This window comes from Schistocerca cancellata, chromosome 2 (genome assembly GCF_023864275.1).
Source record: "Schistocerca cancellata isolate TAMUIC-IGC-003103 chromosome 2, iqSchCanc2.1, whole genome shotgun sequence".
Lineage (NCBI taxonomy): Eukaryota > Metazoa > Arthropoda > Insecta > Orthoptera > Acrididae > Schistocerca > Schistocerca cancellata.
Window position 1 is genome coordinate 678,480,293 of NC_064627.1, and position 23,217 is coordinate 678,503,509.

Below are 23,217 nucleotides of genomic sequence, written 5' to 3' on the forward strand. Positions count from 1 at the left end.
TAGTCTTAGTGAAGATACTACAATTAACAGAAATAAAAGTGAATTAATTGTCATCTGCAACCATATACAACAAAATGTGAAAGAAATCAGTTACTGTAAAAACATGACACATAAGGAAAACCACACCATGGGGTAAGAAGGCATGAATTCATAATTTTATGTGTTTCTTCAAAAATCTGTAATTATGATTTTAAAAACTAATATTCGCATGTATACAAACAGTAAAGAACATTCTTTATGCTAAACAGCCATAAAATAAAGCCCACTGATAATGCTGCAACAACAGTGAAAGATGTTTGGGATAAAAAACAAAATTGTGTTTTGTTAAAGGCAAACCCCATCCAAAAACATATGTATTGTTAAAGCAAACATGGACAAAAGAGCATCAACCCCAAGATGATTATGCTTCATGTTAGTTTAGCTCATGTTGGACTAAACTCAGTACAGACACATATGTAATAGGAATGTTACTACTGATGTATATGTGGCACATATTGTTTTATCTAACTTCTTTACGCCACTGTCATGTTCATCTATGACTGTTCAATTACACTATTGGCGATAAATCACTAGAAACTGTAACAACCATAAAATACCTATCTGTAAGTATTTAGGGTGACCTAAAGTGAGATAACTGCCTAAAAATATTGCAGAAGAAGTAGAAGCTGGGTTGAAATTCACTGAATAAATCTTAAGGAAATGTAGCCACAAACAATAAGTCTGGGACCGTTGCCAGGTTGAATTATTAGAAAATAGAGAAAATATCCAACAACAAGCGGCAAATTTTGTCACAGGAACATTTAATAAGAAAGGGAGTGTTACAGATATGCTCAACAAACTCCAGAGGTGGGTCTTTCAAAAGAAGTGCTATTATGCAAGGAGAGGTTTACTGTTTAAATTCTGAGAGCATACATTCGAAGAAAACTCAGGCAACATATTGTTTCCTCCCACATATGTCTCATGAAATTGCCATGCCACAGTAAGGAAATGAAAGAAAGTAGACCTCACGTGGAGGCTTATTGTTCTTCCCCTGCAGCATTCTCAAATGGAATGGGTGGGGCAGGGGCAGGGGATTGCATTTATTTCATAATTATTCCACATACACAAACACACACACACAAACACACACACACACACACACACACACACACACACAGAGAGAGAGAGAGAGAGAGAGAGAGAGAGAGAGAGAGAGAGAGGTGGCTTGCAGAATAAGGACAGACTGCTACTCACCACATAGAGGAGGCATTGAGTCACAGACAAGCACAATGAAAAGACTGTGGACAAGAAAGTCCTTCTTCCAAAATAGAAAACACACACTTATTCACACTAGCATAACTTGACACACATGGCCACTGTCTCTGCCCCCTGGGGCCCGACTGCTGTGACAGCACATGACTTGAGCAGCTACCTGGGATGGGTGGTGTGGTTAAGGAGAAAGCAGGCAGCTGGACTGATAGCAGGGCAAGTTTGGGGGAAGACGTGTTGCCTGTGGCAGCATGCAGGGACGTGATCAACATAGGAAAGGGCTGAAATGTGCAGAGTCAAGAGGCTGTGCTGGGATGGTTACAGGGTGTGGAGACTGTAGAGGAGAAAAGTAGGGAAGGATCACAGATCAGTAGGCATGTTGGTAGAATAGAAAGGACATGCAGTGGGAGTAGGGAAGGGGATAGGCAGGTAGAAGAAAGGGACTTGCAAAGGTTGCGGCCAGGATTACGGGAACAAAGGATATGTTATACAGTGTTCCCACCAGCACAATACAGAAAAGGTGGTGTTGGTAGAAAGGATCTAGATGGTACAGGCTGTGAAGCACTAATTGCAATGAAGCACATCATTATGGGCAGCATGTTTAGCAACTGGATGGTCCAGCTGTCTCTTGGCCACAATTTGGCAGAGGCCATTAATGTTTGTTAGTTGTCATGCTCATGTGAAAAGGAGCACAGTCATCACAGCTTAGTTTGTAGATCAGATGGCTCCTATCACAGGCAACCCTGACTATGATGGGATAGGAGATGCCTGTGGCAGAACCAGAGCAGGTGGTAGTGGGAGGATGTATGCATCTCGTTCTATTGCAGGGATATGATCCACAAGCCGAGGGGTTTGGAGCAGGTGTAGAGCATGGGTGGATAAGGATATCGTGCAGCTTTGGTGGGCAGAAGAATACCACCGTAGGAGGGACGGGGAGAAAATTAAGTAGACATTCCTCATTTCAGGGCATAATGAGAGGTAGTCTATGCTCTGGCGGGGAATATTGGTTCACTTGCTTCAATCCTGGGTGGTACTAAGTCACAAGAGGAGTGCTCTGGATTTCTTGAATGGGGTCACTGCAGTAGGGTTTTTAGGTTAATGCATCTGACAGCTGGCCAAGTCCCTCTGCCCGGTAACCCTGGAGGTAGTAACCACAATAGTGGACACTTTCATCAGCAGGAAGGATTATAAGATTGGGATAAATTTTTAGGTGGTGCAGTGTGGTTTTCTATGCTGATATAAGGTTAGTTTCCATGTTGAGAGATTTGATGAATGACAGTGAAGAAAGGTTCGAAGTTAGGAAATACTGGAAAGTTAACACAGGGTTATTTTGGGGGCACTGTGGGTGGATCATGGTTAGATGGAGGACTGAACTGTATCACGTAGCATTCAAAATTGGTTTCAGATTGAGACTGATTGGTAGGACTGGTTGCAGAAAAGTCTTTCCACTGTAAGGACTAAGATTGCTGATATTTTTAAAAATATCAGGAATCCGATACACAGATATTTAAAAAAATACCATCATCCACCTTTGATATATCAAAAAAAAGTTATCAATTTATTCATGGAAAAAATATCAATGTAGTGGCCAAAAATAATATTGACTGCACATTGCAAATACACTGCTAGTCTTAGAGCTGTATTGATTTATTATTAGATATTCCATACATCAACAAGTTAGCAGCCTGTATATCCCTCTTAGAGCACAAATTGAAAGGATAATGATGCACATTCACTCTTGGTGATAATCACTTTGCTAACAATAGTAACTGCAGGTCAGTGGCACAATAAAAGGTGTCCAATTGGTCTGTTGTACACTTTTGTCACATATCGGATTTGTCTGGAACACTTAATGTCAACGTCCCTGTTTTTTCATTTCCACCAACACCAGTGACTTAACAGTTGTAGTGTCAAAATTGTGTGGTGAAGTTAAACACTACAGTTTCTGTTGGTCACACTGAGTGCCAATTACATCAGCATTTCCCCTCACATGTCTCTACCTACCACAAAGACCAGTCTTGTCATTTAGATTTTAGTTCATCAGATTCAGCAATTGTTTTTGAAGAATGCCAATGTGAAGAAATAGCACTCCCCCCCCCCCCCCCCCCTCCAAATGCATCGGATTACTTCTTTGTGCCATCTATACTTGCTAACACAGTCAAATAGAAAGACTGGATGTGATGAAAGCTCAAAAATTAATAAGACTCCTTCACTCAGTGAAAGTAAAATTATTTTATACTACAATTTCAAAAGAACAACTTCAAATACTTATCGAAAATTGCGAAAAAAATATTGCATAAAATAAAAATATTGCATAAAATTAAAATATCAGCACTTGATACTGCCATTTCGATATCAATACACCATCAAACAAAATATCATCAATATATTTTGGAAAAAATATCGATGGATCGATATATCAATATTGTATCAACTTCCCTAGTAGGGACTGGCAGAAGGAGAGAAGGTCCTTAACAAGTCCAGCATGAGTGAATGGAGTGGGGCAAAAAGTAAAGCCTTTGAAAAGGGGTTATACTTCTGTGGGAATGACATTTTCGGAGGACAGGTTCATTACAGTTTTTGGGGCTTTTCAGTTTTTGAATTCTGTATGCTGGAGACAGTGGTAAATGTAGTAGGTCTTTGAGGCAGGGTCTGTCAGCTACGATGTTAAAGAAGAGGCAAATATTTGAGTGAACTCAATAGATGTGCCTAAACTTGACATTAATTATTTAACTTCCAGTGGTAGCCTATCCTCTTGTTTTATATAGAAATTTTTTTTTTCATCTTTTAAGGTGAGTAAAGAGTACATCAATTTAAATAATGGCTCACTCCTATTTTCTACAAGCTTTTCATAACTTCATTTGTTTTCAAGTATATCAAGGCTCAGAAATTTTAAGAAGCTTTTCCTCCTTTCCCTATTATCTAATTAAACAAAATTTTTTCTACATGTATGAAACTATTGGTGTAGTTTACAGGTGCATACAAGAAACTGAAGATAGCAGCTCCAAAATAACAGAAAAATTTCCCCATTCAATTTACTCAAACGTAACATAACAGCAATTTTAGAGTTACATAATGTTTTTTGAGTATTTATAAACCAAAAAGACACAAAGGAATTACAGATATTGGCTGCAAGCAGGTATTGATTTAAATCAATGGGGAAGGTAGATAATTTGTGTGAGACAAGGATTCGAACCCAGGACTCCTGTTTACTAGGCATATGCCTTGAGCACTACGCTGTCCAGACACAGTGGTCATCTCAACTGCACACTATCCTAGCACACCTCCCCTCAGACCTAATTTATCAACCTATAGACATGCTAAGAATATAGTGACTCTTGAACATTATCCTCATTACTGAAGGCATTTGCCGATTCCCATAAGAGTTCGAGCCTGGTGCACACCCATACTGAAGAAATCATTGGCCGTCCTTGCCTTAATTGTATATATGTGGTGTCTGTTCTTCCGGACATATGCCAACCACCTGTCTTGACCTCTCCTCATCAAACATGTCTGTATATTCCAATGACTGTATATACAACTTATATTTTCCTTGTATTAAGCTGACAGAAGCTTTATCACTGCAAAATGATTTTTAGATAAATAAATTATTGAGACAGGAAGAAAAGATTAGTTTGCAGATTTGTATTATCAGTTGCATTCACATATCTTTTTTCTCCCACAGGGAGTGAATGAATATCTTCACCAAATGGATTATGAATTATGTGGTATATACAACGAAGAATAATGATGCTGATAACTGAGCCCTGAGGCAACCCGTAGTTAGTACTTTGTGATTCAAGAATTATATTTTTACATTTAACAATTATCAACTTCTCAGACATTAACTGTGTTTGCCAAATACCACAATGTTTTGAGATGCAATGTATTTGTATTTCATGTCCAAGGACAGTTGAAAACACAGTAATACACATTTGCAATGTCTGTGTATATCACTAGGATGTACAGTTTGACAGTATGATCATTGTCAAATATATGAATGTGTCAGTCTTTCCCTTTATGTACTTGCAATAGATCGGGCAAAATAATCAACAGAAAACTTTACAGGTCTTTAAAAGATAAAATAGAAAGTGTTAAGAAAATTAAGATGTATACAAAGATGGCAGTAGGTCAGAAAGAGGAAAGAGCGAAATAGAAAAGTACCTAGTGTACTAGGTGGCAGTAGTTCGTTAAACGAGAGCACTGATGATGCCATGGGATGACAACAGGTTTATGTTTACCATATGCACATTAACAATCAAATTCAGATGATGAGCCCATCACAAATAAAACAAGGTATGAAGGATGACCCGAATGAAGACAGTGGTTATGTTAACAAGTCGATGGATATGTTCAGTTCATCAAAAGCCGAAAGTGAGCTGAGCAAAACACGAGAAGTAGAATCTGAGTATGAGGGCAGCTTAGAACAAGATAGCAAAAAACTGCTGAGCATTAACGATTTGTTAAAAATGTTGTCTGCACAAATTGCAGCACAAGGTAGTAATATTACCAATCAGCTTAAAACACAGGCAGATGTAATTAAAAAAACAAGGTGTTAAAATCAGTAAACAGATTGAAAACGTAGACTCAAAAGTAGGTGTTGTGGGTCATGCAAGCAAGGACTTAAAAACTGAAATAGATACTATCAATAACAATGTCACCACTATGCAGGGACAGATTAATGACACCAACGATAGGTTCAATACCGAAATGATCAACATTCAAGACACTGTAGAACCTCTGGTCGTAACAAAAGTTGATGAAAAGGTTTCTGGCCTCAAAACCGAAATAGTAAACAAATGCAAAACCAAAATTTCTCAATTGAGACAAATGGTCAATGATTCTGGGAAGGAACTGAGTAAACAAATGACAACATGCAGAAAGAAGTGTGAACAGAACACTTTCCAAATTCAAGGTAAAGTGAGTGACCTTGAATGGAAAATAGGAGAAAAACCAAATTATACCACTGACAGAATAATGTGCAGCAAATTGGTAGAGGACAAAGAATGATTCAATCCAGCAAAAAGACATAATGGATGGCACCCCTCAGAATTTTGAAAAAGTATGAAAGGAAATTTCCTGATTACATAATGGACTAGGAAAAGTTAAATGTGCTCATCAGCACATTAGCTGGTGATGTGAAAAGATGGGGCTTAAATTTGGATACAGAACAAATGTCATTTGGCGAATTTAAACAGAAATTTATGGAGGAATACTGGTCAGATCAAAAACAGGACTGCCTATGGCAGGAGTTTATCATGACCAGGTTATATGACAACAGAGGCAGCAACTCAATGAAAGAGTTTTGCGAAATGTGGTATCAAAAACTGACACACTGGACAAACAGACAAACGGAATCTGAAATATCGTGAGAACTATGGAAAAAGCTCCCGAAAGATTTAAAATCTTAGGTGGGAAGTAATCACAAAAGCTTCTTGTCATTTTTGGAAAGGATTGAAGACGAGAACCACTGGAGAGGGAACCGTGATTATCATCAAAATAATAACAACCGGAATTGGGATACTCATGAGAATAATTAACAGAATGAGAACAAACATTACTGCATAAATATGATACAAAAAGGTAGAGGCAGAGGTCGCAGTAACACGTCATTTTGCAGTAGATGATTTGCACTGTGAAACTATCAAAATCAAAATGATATGGAAAACAAAGGCCTGAACGGACAAATATTGCCGGCCCAAACTAGAGAAATCATACTGGCCAAAACAAAGTGAATTTAAGACACGAGTAAGCAGCAGTACAGCACCACAGAACTGTGCACTCAGAACAACAGGTGCGTGCATAAGTCAGTCACAGGTGACAGGCTGCAGGGGGTAGCGTGCGAACTGAGCAAACGTGTGCAATGAACTTGGCAGAGCAATCAGCTCTCTGTAGCGCAGCTGCAGTAAGAGCAGCAGGGAGAGATGACATCACAAGGGAATTCAGAGGACCTGTATCAGTGGGAAATATCACTGAAATGAATGCTTAAGATAGAAGCCCCACATGTCCAAAATTAGTTCTGCACTTCATGCAGTGATGTTCCAGTATTTTGACTGAGTAATGCTAATGATTGTGCCCAACATTAGTATGAACTTGGTGCAATTTTGCTCCTCATAATTTACTGGTGCATGTGTTATTGGTAACTTCTGCTACACACAGTACAGAGTGCACTAAGTCAGTTCATATCCTATTTGCTATTCAAAGTGGAATCTCAACGAAAGTAACTTCAATAACTAATATCCAATTTTCTCAAATATATATTTCTCGATTAATGTGCCTAATTAAGTTGGTGACTGATCATTTTTTTTTCATACTACTTCTGTTAAATCCGAAGGTTAAGGTCCATTTGGTTTTACTGTCAATGTCACAAAATTCAAAATTATAGGCCGATAGCCTTTTCCGTTAGACACACGCATGGTCGAACTTTAATATCGTCTCAGAGGGTAACATTAGCATGTTTCACAGCCTATTAATGTTATACGTAGCTTTACCCATGACAGAACTTAAGGTTCAGTTATGAGGGAATAATGTTATAAGATCTTGGTGAAATCTGTTGTTACCTTGGAATGAAAAAAAATAAATAAATAAATAAAATAAAACAGAAAACACAGGACAATTAGCCTCAATCAAAGTAAATATGCAGTAAACATACTCAAGAAATACGGTATGGAAGACTGCAATCTGGTTGCACTTCCACTTGAAACTGGTTTGCAGCTGCAAACTTTTTTATTTTAAATTCAGTGCATTAGTATTTGTAAAATGACTGTTAGTGTTAATTAAAAAATGACGATCATTCCACTTGGGACCTGTGGAATGGTACATTAGCTTATTTGTTTTAGTTGTAAATATTTGTCGTGTATTGTTGTTTTTCTGACATGTTCCACATCCTAGAGGACCTCCTCACTACGGATCAATTGGAATGAAAGTAAATCCAATCTAAAAAAAAAAATGTGAGGAAAAATTGATAGATGAGGAAGATTTGTGTTACATTACATTTCTTACGAGAAAGCCATTGGGTCACTCTTCTATTTGGCTCAAGGTGCAAGGCCAGATATTGTTTATGTTGTGCGAGTTCATCAACCTTAATTACCTAAAAGTTCACAAACAAGCAGTCAAACAAATTATGAGGTACACCAAAGGCACATTCAACATAGAACTAACATTCTTAAAAACAGGAACAAACAAAATTGAAGACTTCTGTGATGCCAATTACACATCAGATCTCTATCAACAATGATCAGTGACTGGCTGCATTTCCAAGTTAACTGGGGCAGCAGTTTCCTGGAACCCAAGATGACAACAAACAGTTCCTGTATGAACTACAGAATCTGAGGGCACGGCCCTATCAACATCAGTGCAAGAAGTAATGTACCTCCAAGGAGTGCTCCGTGAATCGTGTGTTATACAAAGTGAAAAACCAATAAGCGTGTTCTGTGATAATATTTCATGAATTAAGCTCTGAAGAACTTGTGAGGCTGTTGAGAAAAATATATTTCATCTTTACTGCTGGCTTGTATAGTACTTATAATTTCTTGTTTATTCATCTTTGGTCTGTTTTACAAATATATCACTGAATAAATAGTGTTTGATAATCTGTGTTCCTGGGAATACAGCATACATCATTTCATTTGTCCAAGTTGACTTTATAATCTCTCAAAGGACTAATTGGAGCCAATACCCAATAGAACAACAAACATTTATTGATACATATATGTTGAAGAAAGGAAGAACTTGAAGCTTATAAATTGCAGCAAATTAGTGTTAAGCACGATATATATCAAATAAGCAAATAAGTTCTCATTGTCCACTTCCATGACATATGGAACATGTCTAAACAAAACAACTGCTGATGCCCAACAAAGAGAACTTCTGATGGTTGGCACGTAAATTCATTGATGGCTACAAAACACAGCAGCAATTGTTTAATTCACTGCACATGCTATCATTTCTTCTTGAAGTAATTTAGTTTCTGTACAGTGATAAGCAGGTATGGATTTTATGATATAGGTGCAGTTGCTTGTATTGAGAAGGTAGTATTATATGCAGGGACTGATACTGCTCAAATAAATATGCATTACTATAAATTCCAGCTTTTAATTTATTGCTATTGCTGTTCTGTATGTCCCAATAAGTAAGACAGATAATTCACTCTAACAACTGCACCATAAATAATGATAACTAATACCTATAAGGGAAATGTGTATATTATGCTTTTTCTCTCTCCCTCATTTTCCCAATGTAATATTATAATTTTTTTCTCTTTTTCTTTTTCCTTCATTTTTTTTCCCAGAATATAATTCAACAGAATGAAATAAAAATCAGTTATTCCACACCTTGAATAAATATGTGGTGGACCCAACAGACTTCACTGCTGTAAATGAACACAATTATCGCAGACTATAAAAAGCATCTTTGGAGCTGTCAACATGGTTGCTGTTGTTATTTATAGTTGTAGTTTATCCTCCATTCTTTGTCAATACTATGTTTGCATAACAAAGTTATTATTGAGTAGTGAGCAATACTCATTGTGAACATGAGAATAAGAGTTACCATAGTTGTGACTTTGAAAAAGAATAAAAACAAAGGATAAAAAAGAGAAAGAAGCAAAGGATAACAGTTAAATATTGTCATAAGCACCGGAAAAGGGAATCTGAATGGAACAAGGCTTACCACTCAATGGTGGATCACCATCCTCAACTTTTTAATTCATCACACGGCACAACAGATGCAAGAAGGGAGCAGGTATGCATGACATGGAAATGTTAAACTTCCCAAGTTCTAGTCAGTGCAACCTCAGATCTGGTTTATCAAGTCAAACTCACATTTCAATAGTGTGAAACAATAGCAATTCCAGATTGTAATACCAACAGTATAAGGAAAAGGATACATTGCTACTCGCTGTAAAGATGACACATTGTAGACTGGCACAATGAAAAGACTGTTACAAATTTAGCTTCTAGCCAAAGCCTTCTTCAGACAAGGAAACACACTAGTCCAAGCTGCCGGAAATGGCAGTCATGTGTACCTGAGATGTGCTTGCTTGTTTGAATGAATGTGTGTTTGTTTCTTTTTCTGAAAAAGGCTTTGGCCAAAATCTAAATGTGTAAAGCCTTTGTCATGCCTGTCTGCAACTCAATGTGTCATCTTTACAGTGAGTAGCAATTCTCCTTTTTGACAGAATTAGGTGTTTGATAACACAAAGATTTAATATTGTGGTTTTGCATCTGGATTTGGTAGTGATTGAGGAAACTGAAGAAACCTTGTCACAACAAAGTTACACTGTGCTAAAGGAAGTTCGTATGACACTAAACACAGTTACCAGAACAGCGATTGCAAAAGGTTTTCACAGATGAAAACATGACCAATAAGACTCCATCACAAATGCTCAAAACTTTACATACATCAGCAGGCCCAGAACTTCTACCTTTACATGTATTGTGGTGTTGTAAACTCCCAGCCACCATCTATACCATCATTGTGGCACAAACGGGCATGGCATGACAAGTCTTAACATAGAAGGCAAACAGTATTGCAAACAGCTTTTAAGTGAGATTTCTGTGTATGCAAAAATGAGCAACAGTCAAGACGAGGATGCAGGAACAGGCAGAGAAATGGAAGGTGGCACCACTGGTCTTGTAACGAGCACACATACTTCTCACCAACAGCATGCATCAACCAAACCCACCACTGAGCAACTAGAAGCACAAGTGACAAAACTAAGCATGCAGGTGGCCACACACTCACAGTAGCTACAAAGCCACTGTTTGAAAAATAGAAAAACTGCCATGCAACAAGATTTGCTGGAATTATGGTGAGGGTATCATAGGCATTTTGACAACCAAGCATATCAATGCACTCAAGCCTGCAGTTACCTAAATTTCAAAGACGGACACTAAAAGGCACTAATGTTTTTACACAATGCAAGTGCTCAGACCATAGTGTGCTAAGAAGAAGATATGCAAAAGTCATGTTATCAGCAGTTAACAGTCACACTGATTGTACAGGACCAAATATCAGGTGACAATTTTCTTATTGATACAGATTCTGAAGTCAGTGTCTGTCCAAAAAGTGAGAGTGGCACACTGGCAGCAACAACACACAATATACTTACTGTGATCAATGATTCCAGGATTACTACCTATAGTGAAAATTATTCTACACCTGGATTCAAGCTTCTACTCAAGATGGACTTTTGTGATTTCAGACATGCCTGATCACATGATCCGAGCAGACTTTTTATGCCTGACTTGGTCAACCATCTATTAGTACCAGTACCTACAGAATGGATATTCCCTACTATACCTTTTGCACCAGGTCAAACACAGCATGACAAGTCTGTGGCTTTCCACACAAAGATGTCCAGCATCTATACCGTGTCATCAGCAGTGGAGTATATTGATTCACTTCCATACTCGCAACAATGCAGGGCACAACACATGTGCATCACACCAGAAGAATCCCGGGAGTCATAATGATTCATGTTCAGTGTGTAAAATCATGGAGTCATCTGAGGAGCCACATTTTCACAATCTACTCCTACAATTTCCAGCACTCTTTGAATCCTTCTGTGCCACCAGAAAACGCTCACACAATGCTCAGCGTCACATCTGGATGACATGAGGACAACCAGTCACATTCTGCCCAAGGTATCGGCATCCAGAGAAGTTTTTTTCAGCACAAGCAGAGTTTGACTGACTGCTGAAAACAGGTATTATGACCACGATGAATAGCCAGTGGTCCCCCCCAATCCACATGGTTAATAAAAAACATAATTCCTGAAGGATATGTGGAGATTATAGAGAAATAAATAGCTGCACAATCCCAGACCACTCATCTGTACCCAGTATAATGGATTTTAACAGCACCATCCAAAAAGACTGAGTGTGATAGACTGTGCCAAGGCATATTCACAAATTCCCATGGCTGCAGTTGATACTAAGAAAACAGCAGTGACCACACCATTTGGCTTGTATGAGTATCATTTTATGCCACTTGACCTCAGGAATGCCGCACAAACTTGGCAATGGTTTATGCACGAAGTGCTTACAGAATTACCATTTGTTTTTTGTTACATGAGTAACATTCTCATATATATATCTGATACAGTAGAATAGCATGCAGCACACCTGTGGCAGCTTTTCAGCCACTTACAAGAATATGGCATACTTATTAACATAGCAAAGAGCGTTTTCGGAAAAATTTAAGGTTAAATAAGATAGAGTTCCAATAAATGCTTGTTATATAATGTAATTGGATAGATAAAAAATCTATTCACCAAGTGGTAGCAGGAGAACACACACATAAAAGAAGGTTATGTGCATGTTCTCTGTCACCGCTTGGTGAGTAGATTTTTTTAAATCTATCCAATTACATTATATTGTCAAAAATTGATTATTTACATTGTTAAATGCTTGTTATTGTTTGCTGGGATTTGTTGAGATCAGAAGGCATATCTTTTTGCTGTGTCTATGATTTACCTTAAGCTGTCTTTTGCTGTGAAGATTGTGCCACTATATACACCAAATTTATACTATATTTTGTAGCAAAGGGTGTAATATTAAACATGTTCTACATGTGCTTTGGAGTTATCTTACAACTGAATGGTTACATACAGTAGCTTGCAATAGCTTGTATTCATTTTCTGGAAACTTTTTACGTTAGATGCAATAGCTTGCAAGTAACTTTCTGCTTGGCCCTTTCTGAAACCAACTACAGCGGCAAGAGGCATTTTTTAGTGTGGTGGCTCTGTTGACTGACCATTGGCCATATTGTGATCTAGACCACATTAAGCACTGACATCATTTGCTAACATGTCTGTATCTAAACATATAGCATTACAGAACTAAACACATATATCTGCTACTATTATGTACTGCTTGTAATGAGTATAGATCTACTCTGACTGGTAAAAGACAGACAGGGATCAGTCTCTTTACCTCATTGTCTCCTTCTCTGATTATCCTGTGTAACCCTGCAACACGTATCAGTGTGGTATTGTACACCAAATTCCTCGAAGAATCTTGTCCTTATTTAGAATTTTATCAAAATTATATTCCATATTCTTTGACTTTTTATGAAATTTGGAACATAAGCCTTCAATTCATGATTCTGGGATACAATCTCATTAGCTATAGTAACAAACAGAAAGCCTGATTTTATTCTGTTGTTTCCAACACCAGAGATAATTACAACACTCATCATATTTATGTTCTGGGATTAGCTCAATTTGTTTCATAGTAACAATTGCTACATTCTACCAATGTTCTTGTCTTTAAGTATGACATATGGGCCACTGTTATGCCCTGAATAATTTTGATAATGATTTTTTTCCCCTTTGAGATAGTTTTATTGTTTTTAACATGTGTTTCTTGGGCTGTAGCTTAAAAATGTGTCACTACTTTGTCCACATTGCTATTTTATTCTTCAGTTGTCCCAGTTTATGTTTGAGATTGTTTTAGTTCAGTGACTATAGTTGGCACATAATTTACATTTCTTGAACCATGCTCAGTGTCACCATGAAGTATTCCCTGTTGAACAGGATATGGGATAGTTACATCTTGCTCTTGTAATGTTGCAGAAAAGTGGATTGTGGGAATTTCCAACTTTATGGAATATCTTGGTTCCTTCTTCTTGTATTCCATCTTGGACTTGCATGCAATGCCTTGATATTTTTGTAATCTGATTCAAGTATTATGATTCTATTTTTCACAGCTTGATGATGGTAGAGGCTTAGTTGACACTGTCAAAATGGTCGCCACTTTATTCATGGTGGCATATGTACCACTTACAGCAAGATTGGTTGGTTGGTTTGGGGAAGGAGATCAGACAGCGTGGTCATCGGTCTCATCAGATTAGGGAAGGATTGGGAAGGATGTCGGCCGTGCCCTTTCAGAGGAACCATCCCGGCATTTGCCTGGAGTGATTTAGGGAAATCACGGAAAACCTAAATCAGGATGGCCGGACGCGGGATTGAACCATCGTCCTCCCGAATGCGAGTCCAGTGTCTAACCACTGCGCCATCCCGCTCGGTACTTACAGCAAGACTAACACAGTCAAAGTTGTTCACAAACATCAGTAAAGTACATTAAATTGTTTACACAAAAGCTGTCTTCTACTAATCGATAAATTACCTTGTCTTGCAGAGAACTCTGAGTGGAAAATACTCTAAAGAGTTTGAATAGAGGATACTCCATATGGCTGAAACCATGTCATTCATTGTAGATCAGATGAGTCTCTTTTTCCAATTATGTAAAATTACTTCCATTTATTGATTATGTGACAAACCCTTGTCACAGACTAACAGGTTACATATTTGTTGTTTTTTGCTTTCAGCTGTTTCATACCCATTCTTTCACTGACTGTCCAATACCAATTGGAGATTTTTTCAATGTCTCATCTGTGTTGGCATATCTGGGATGTCCTTCACACTGATCAACTTTGAGAGAAGTAAGACACCTTTTGAATACAGATGCTCATTTCTTAACTGTTGAAAATGAAGGAGCAGAGTCCTTATAAATTTCCACTGGCTCTGAATGAATTCTGGCATGTACAAACAGTTAAAAATGATTGTGGCAGTATAGTGTTCTAATTGATCCACTTGAATGAAACACACAACATGATCACTGTGCTTTAAAGTGGCACACAGACAAAATTAATCTCCAGTTCAAGGTGATACTTGACTTAAAATGTAGTGCAACTTGTGACAATATCCCACAAACAAAACTGCCTTCATATCAGTATCAGCTCTAATGTAGGCTGAGAACATTTCATTGTGTAAATATATTATGTAGCAGATAAAAGACAATCATGATGCAGAAGAAAACTGCATGTCTAAGGTTACAGTCATATAGATTTAAACTGATTATATCCCTTCTTAAAATAACAAGTCGGCCAAGGCAGAACCAACAACATTGCAATAAAATTACACACAATCCATTCCAAGCTTTCAGCAGCTCTGATCCCTTTGACAAAGATGCATCAAAAGAAGTAGAGAAGGAAATTTGTTGAACAAGAGATCCACAGTGAGGAGATCCACCAGGATGTAGAGCATGTCAGAAAAACAAGAATACATAACAAACTTTTACAAATAAAAACAAATATGCCGATGTATAATCCACTGATTCCAAGTGAAATGATCCTCATGGAGTAAGTAAAAAAATCTTATACATATGTTAATACTAAACGTAATAAATAACTTGTCACAAAATATGTAAATGTTCAATACAATGGCATGCATGTGATAATTCTTAGGTTATTGGAGCAATGCATCGTAAAATAGAAAAATCATTTTACAATCAAATTTATGATGATCACATTACTGTATTGAATATGTACAGAAGTGAGATTGTACTAATATTCACATTTTTTGGTATTGTTAGTCGCGTGCACAAATCAGCTGGTTCTACTGAGAAATTCTTCCATGAAATAGGAGGAGTTTGACACCAATACATCTTTTAGACTACTCTTAAACTGATCTTTATTAGTAGTTAAATTTTATTTGGCTGCTGACAAGTTATTGAAAACACATCATGTTCTATAATCCTTTCAGATGATATGGTTTTGTTTGAAGCCACCTTGGATTTTTCCCCTCATGGCATATTCAGAGTAGCCTCATCTGTAGCCACCCTTTATATCTCCAGTAGACACTGCCCTGTAGCAGCTGTAGTATGAACAACTTCATATATTTCAAATCTTGTCAGTTAGATGAGCAAATGTAGGAGCCACTTTTGAGTGCAGTGGATGAATGTCTTTGTTTTCGAATTGTGATTGAATGTCTCTGTAAAGTATTTTTGCACATGGATTAGGTACAGAAAACCATCCTATTCAAATTTATACTCTGTGTATTGTGATAATAATTAAATTTATGTATTTATTTTCATAATAATTGTGGTGGTTCCTTTTGAAACCATTGTCAAACTAAGGGCAACGTGAGTAGCTGTGACGGGTTATCATATTTCCACTTTCATGTGATGTTCTCTCACAGAATAAACGAAGAGGAAATTCTAGTGCACTGTTTGGAAGGGATTTCTTTTGATGCCAACTGAGATTGACAACAGCAGTGAAAGTGGAGATGATGTGTTAGCTGAAGACAGTGATCTCAATATTTGAACAAAAAATTCAGTGTTTTGCATTATTTCAGGGAGTGAGAGCAAAGAAAAATTACCAAAAAATGTAACACTGTTGTTCCAGATGAAAAACATAAAACAAAACCAGAGCATTGACCAATACATGGAACCTCAATGAACTTCGTACACTGTAGCACAAAGAAAGATCATCATAGAAGCAGATGTAAGTGTGCTCTCTCTCAAGTAGCCCTATGCCTAACTGCAGAAAGGAGATGCATTTTATCTTATCACCGAAAGTAACTACACTTCATGCAAGGTGGCTCTATTTCAAAGAACCTCATGTGTGTTCAGTTAATGTATGCACCACTTGTTTATTGCACTGTTTTGTCTCAAAGTATGTTTAATACTCTAATAAAAAAATTCAATAAATTTAATTATTAACATTTTGATTCTGAAAGGAATAATGTACATCTTTCTGGACCAAAGTAAGAGACTTTGAAACCTTGGGAAGGTTATTCTTATGTCTAGTACTGATCCCATAAACTGGGGTGTTGGTTTGAAAAAGATATATTTCAAATATTATTTAAGAATTATATTCATTTTGTTAACCCAGGAGGAAGAATATAGCAGAGAACAAACATGAAACAAAAAAATCAAAACCTTTTTTGTTACAGGATGAGTGAGGCACACAAAGCAAACGAAAATAAATGAAAGAAGTAAAATACAACAAATGATGACAATAATTCAGAACAGAATTATAAGAGCCTTTGGCTTAAGCTCTCCACTCAAAACCAGAAGACCATAATCAGTTCTGTATACGACACTGAAAATCACAAGCCACACTTCCATTTCATGTGCAAGGGTAACTGTTTTCACTGTTGCAGCCAGCCCTCTTAAATAACTGAGCATGACTACTGAATTCAGTTATCAGCTGCTTGCACATAGACAGCAGCCTGAAAATCTCTCTCCACATATTGGAAAATGTCTTCTGACAAACATAACAACTTTAACATTTCGCTTCCTTCTTGCCCTAATAGGTGTTAGAACTGAATAAATAAAATATTACTGACACTAAATTAAATCAAGACAAGGAAACACCAAAATAACTCCCTAAATTTACTGAATCTTGTTTCCAAGCTAAATAACCATCCATATCACTCATCTAATGAACATAACAGAACTAGCAGCATACTTTTCTGTATCTGTTGCTGATTCTCATACTTTATTTGAAGGGATTAATTTGGAAATGACATGTTAAGAAAATCACACTCACCAATCAAATACCACAAATTATAGCATGAATGAAGAACCTATATTTACATCCATACTCTGCAAACCACTGAAGTGAATGGTGGAGGATATTACCCTTGGCACCAACTATTAGGGCTTCTTCCTGTTCCACTCTCATATGGAGCTTGGAAAGAATAATTGCTTAAACACCTTTGTGTGCATAGTAATTTATCTAATCTTATCATCATGGACCCTGTGAGAATGATACATAGTGAAATTGTTTGTCTTATCTATGTTCCTATTATTATTATTATTATTATTATTATTATTATTATTATTATTATTATTATTATTATTATTATTATTAAATCATATAGATCTAGGTACAAACTAAAATCCAGAGAAAAAGGATACAACAATACTTACGAATATCTGGGTATGGAAGTGGTGGTGCAGATGGAGTCAGATTTGACTGACTTGGCAGTGGTAACAGTACATTTGAGAATCCCAGCTGACTTGTGCCAGATGTGATATCAGCTGCAGTATTTGCAGGATATGGTGCTGTAGGGAACTGTGATGGTGGTGGTGGATATGGTGCTGAGGCTGGAGGTGGTAGGGGTAACTTTTCAGGAGTATTTTGCAGCAACCCAGGTGGGATATATGTAAAGAGGGGAATGGTTCCTAATGTTATTGGGATGTTTACATGTAAGTTTGTGTGTGGCCCACTAATTTCAGCTTTGATCTGTCAAGAGAAAATATGACAGTGATGTTATGTTTAAATTCTACTCTGCTTATAAAAATTTTTGAACACTATTAAAAGAAAATAACATTTCAATAAGTCATGCTTTGTGGATCAGAACTAAAGGAATAATTAAATAAATTGGTATCACAGTCTTTAGTACTGAAGGAACACATTTATTTTAGTATACACTGTCAGCTCTATGTACAATTCCTGGAAGAACATAATGACAATGTTGTAATACCTAAAGCAACTTCTTATTTAAAATATCAAGTGCAGAATACTTACATCCAAGCAGTACTCAAGATCAATGATGCCACAGTTCTTCAAAGTGGATGGAGGCAAACTTGGAATTTTCAACTGTTTGGTCCATGTTTTAGATTCATTTTTACCCACAGGCTCAAATGTGATAGTTTCTACTTTGTCTGATGTTTTATTTGTCCGTGTGCTGGGTGAATGAGCAGTGAAGCATACATTCTGAAAAAAAATTAATACTTCCAATATCATTTATGAAAAGTTACAGAGAGTACTGAACTAGTTCATGATACTAGCACTATAGTGAGTGATTCAGTATAGCCCTGTTATTCATAATATGGGTATAACTACTAACAGGTTACAGTACAGAGACTTGAGGGCAATTACATTGCAACAATAATAAATAATACATTTTCTCACGCCAGACTATAGTGTGTAACATTGTGGGCCAAGTTGGACATTTTCAACTGTACCATATCAGTTACTAAGAACTGTTACGATATGATATTTTATGAAGTCTGGAAAAACAGATTATATTAGTACCTCTAGTAAATTACATAATTCATTACTGAATCATCAACAGCTGTAGAGCTCAGTGTAATGTTTCGTTGGCATACCAAATTTCGAAAGCTCCTTTGTAAACAAACACCCAAATAAACATTTTCATTGCTCTCAAAACTGTTCTACTGAAAACTAACTATACAGTTTAGATGAACCTTGAATCAGCAAGCTGTTTAATTGTTAGGAACAAACAGAAGACATTTTGCACTATTTATTGTTAAAAAGTAATAAAAAATTGATTTTTGATGTAAAAGCTTAAACTGAATGGAACCAGTAATGAAACCTATGTACTACTTAGTTGATGTGTCTGCAATAAAGTGACATATGCAAGACAATGTAAATCTAAAATTTATCACTGTAAATTCATTTACTTGTAAAATCAACAGTACTGTCCATTTTTTGTAATTTTTGTTGGGCATATAAGCTGAAGTTGTGTATACAGCCACAGTTGGTGGCTCTAGCTAAAATAGGACTAAATCGATATCAGTAGTATCATTTTGCTGTGTTTGTGTGAAGAAGACACAAACTGAATCACAAGGTTGGTCTCATCTACATTATTTATTCATTAATTGATTATTTTTGTAAAATATTAATATTATGTGATATTGACATAAACATTAGTTTTAAGAAGAGAAATGTTAAACCATTTGGTAAATACAGTAAAATCCTTTAACAGCTAAGCATAAATGACAAACCCACAAAGCAGACAGGATGACTAGATAACATTATATATAATTTTCACCTAAACAAAACAGAATTTGACACATTTACATAACATTTCTGATCACGGTTCACACAAATTATAAACAGTAAAATAACCAAAACCTGTTCTGAGCATAAAAGAATAATAAGACCAATTAAACACACAAAATCACCAAGTTAATAGGCAAACTAAATTCAGTAAAATGGGATAAAATAATAACAAATGCTGATGCCAATGAAATGACCAATAATTTTTTAGACCTGTCAACTGAAACTTTTGAAGTGTTTTGTCATATATGCTACAAGAAATCATCCACAAAAAATAGGTTGAGCTAAACCACAGAGTATAAGAAACTGATAAACTCCACATCTAAGCAGCCTAAGAATCATGATGTTGCTGTATCATGATATATTAAAGCATAATAATGTTGACAAGGAAATGTACGTGAAACTGAAAAGCTTCACAGGTCTGCAAAGAAATGATACCTATATAATGAACTCAGAGAATAAATGCAACACTTCATGCTAAATTATTAAAACAGAAATAGTTTCTGAGATAAAGTATGCCAGACATCAATTCCATATGATGCTCTAAATGTATATTTTGTCAGTCCACACACAGAAGACAAAGTTGAAGAGAACATGTGTAAGGCAGAGAAAGTGCTGCCAGAAATAAATGATAAGCTAACAGACAGCTTTTACTGTAAGAGATTTTCACTCTGCAGCGGAGTGTGCGCTGATATGAAACTTCCTGGCAGATTAAAACTGTGTGCCAGACCGAGACTCGAACTCGGGACCTTTGCCTTTCGCGGGCAAGTGCTCTACGGAAGGCAAAGGTCCCGAGTTCGAGTCTCGGTCCGGCACACAGTTTTAATCTGCCAGGAAGTTTCATATCAGCACACACTCCGCTGCAGAGTGAAAATCTCATTCTGGAGACATCCCCCAGGCTGTGGCTAAGCCACGTCTCCGCAATATCCTTTCTTTCAGGAGTGCTAGTTCTGCAAGGTTCGCAGGAGAGCTTCTGTAAAGTTTGGAAGGTAGGAGATGAGATGCTGGCAGAAGTAAAGTTGTGAGGATGGGGCGTGAGTCATGCTTGAGTAGCTCAGCTGGTAGAGCACTTGCCTGCGAAAGGCAAAGGTCCCGAGTTCGAGTCTCGGTCCAGCACACAGTTTTAATCTGCCAGGAAGTTTCAGCTTTTACTGCGCTCAAGTAATGTAGAAGGTGATCAATGAATCAATAGCTAAGTTCTGTAATTCCAGAACAAATGGTTACTATGGCCTCTCAGATTATATTATTAAACATGCCAGAAAACAAATTGCAATGTATTGACTAAAATAATCATAAGATCTTAAATGAAGGTAATTATCCAGAATGTTTGAAAATAGCTGTAGTCAAACCAGTTCATAAGAAGTAAGATACAACATCTCCAGATAACTATTGACATACTTCACTTATACCTTTAATATAAAAAAATACCCTCTCAAAAAACAGTGCACCACAAAGGAAGTATCCAAAGGGGGCAGAAATCCATAGATGTGATGTTCATGTACAGATGAACAAAAATTGGATGATTTGTTTGAGAGAAAGAGCTTCACAAATTAAACAAGTCAACAATGTGTTGGTGACCCTTATTTATTCAACTTGGCAGTGACTGATAGAATTTTTGGATGTTCTCCTGAGGGATATCATTCCAAATTCTGTCCACTTGGCATGTCATATCAACAAAACCCTGAGCTGAATGGAGGGCTCTGCCGACAATGTAGTTCTCAGTTAGAGAGATTTGGTGACCTCACTGGCCAAGGTAGGGCTTGGCAAGCATGAATACAAGCAGTAGTGTATGGGTGGGCATTATCTTGATGAAATGTAAGCCCAGGGTGGCTTGCCATGAAGGACAACAAAACAAGGCATAGAATATCATTGATGTACCCCTGTGTTGTAAAGTTGCCATGAGTGACAACCAAAGGGGTCCTGCTATGAAATGAAATGGTACTCCAGACAATCTCTCCTCACTGTCAGTTGATATGGCAAGTGATAGTCAGGTTGGTGCCCCACAGTTGTCTGGGGCACCAGCAGACACATCTTTGCTGCTGATTCGGGTTCAATTCAAATCAGGGGTTATCAATGAGACAATTCTACTCCAATCAATGACAGTCCACCCTCAATGGTCAGTGAAGACATATCTGAAGATAGCTTGAACAGCAGTGGGATACCAACATGACTCATCCACCAAATGGCCTGACAACCAAGAATCTGGGGTGCCATTTCATTTAATAGCAGGTCCACTTTGGTTGTCATCCATGGCACCATAACAGGACAGTGGCATGTTGATGATATTCTATGCCCCATTTTGTTGCCCTTCATGGCAAGCCATCCTGGCCTTACATTTTAACAAGATAAAACTTGCCTCCACATGGCCAGATATTCTACTGCCTGTTTTCATGCTTGCCAAACCCTACCTTAGCCAGCAAGGTCACGATATCTCTCCCCAGCTGAGAACACTTGGAGCATTAAGGGCAAGGCACTCCAACCAGCTCAGGATTTTGACTAACATACCAATTGGACATAATTTGGCATGATACACCCCAGGAGGACATCCAACAATGTTACCAATCAATGCCAAGTTGAACAACTGCTTGCATATGTGCCAGAGGTGGAACAACATGTTATTGACTTGCTCAATTTATGAATATTTCTCTTGAACAAATCATCAAATTTTTGTGAAACTGCAACCATCTGTCTGTCTGTATATGTACATCACATCTACTGATTTCTGTGCCATTCAGGTAATTCCTTCATGGTGCATATTTTTGTCTTAGAGAGTAACAGGTCACTGTGTGCTTAAATAAAGGAACTAATATTTTTTTATTTAATTATATACTTAGCTCCTCGCAATATAGGTTCAGCCAAAGCAGTTGAGCACATGGTAGCAAAAGTGTACAATTGTTGTGAAAATAACGAGACAATCTCTCCAACTTTGTTGAACCCAAGGAAAGCATTTGTTATGGTCTCCCACAACATTCTTATCAATAAGCTCCACCACAATGGAATAAAAGAGAATGCTCTATGCCTAATGCAGTTTTACTTATGCAATAGAAATCAGTTAATGAAGATAAATAACCAAAGGTTAAAAGTCTTCCAGCTATAATGTGTGCACTTCAGGAATATGTTTTTGTACCTTCCTTTTCCATTACTTATATAATTAATTAACCCACAGTTAAGCCATGTGATGCAGTACTGCACACAGATGACATAATAATGCACCTTGAAAATATCAAACACAGTATGGCAGTAGCAATGGAGAGCTGTACAACTTGGTTTGAAGCAAATGTAGTTCCAAGAAATGACAGTATAATTGAAGACATAATATGCAATCTGAATATTACCAGTCATGACAGCAAAACAGTCAAACTATTATGA

At 37.1% G+C, this 23,217-nt stretch overlaps 1 protein-coding gene across 1 annotated transcript in view; it reads right to left on the reverse strand.

Moving 5' to 3' along the window:
- Positions 1–23,217, reverse strand: part of LOC126162419 (arrestin domain-containing protein 3-like) — a 171,482-nt gene that overhangs the window by 68,647 nt on the left and 79,618 nt on the right. The window contains exons 5-6 of the mRNA XM_049918918.1: positions 18,571–18,759; positions 17,970–18,285 (exon numbers count right to left, since the gene is read on the reverse strand). Coding sequence (XP_049774875.1) covers positions 17,970–18,285; positions 18,571–18,759 — 505 coding nt within the window. The remainder of the gene's footprint in view (positions 1–17,969; positions 18,286–18,570; positions 18,760–23,217) is intronic.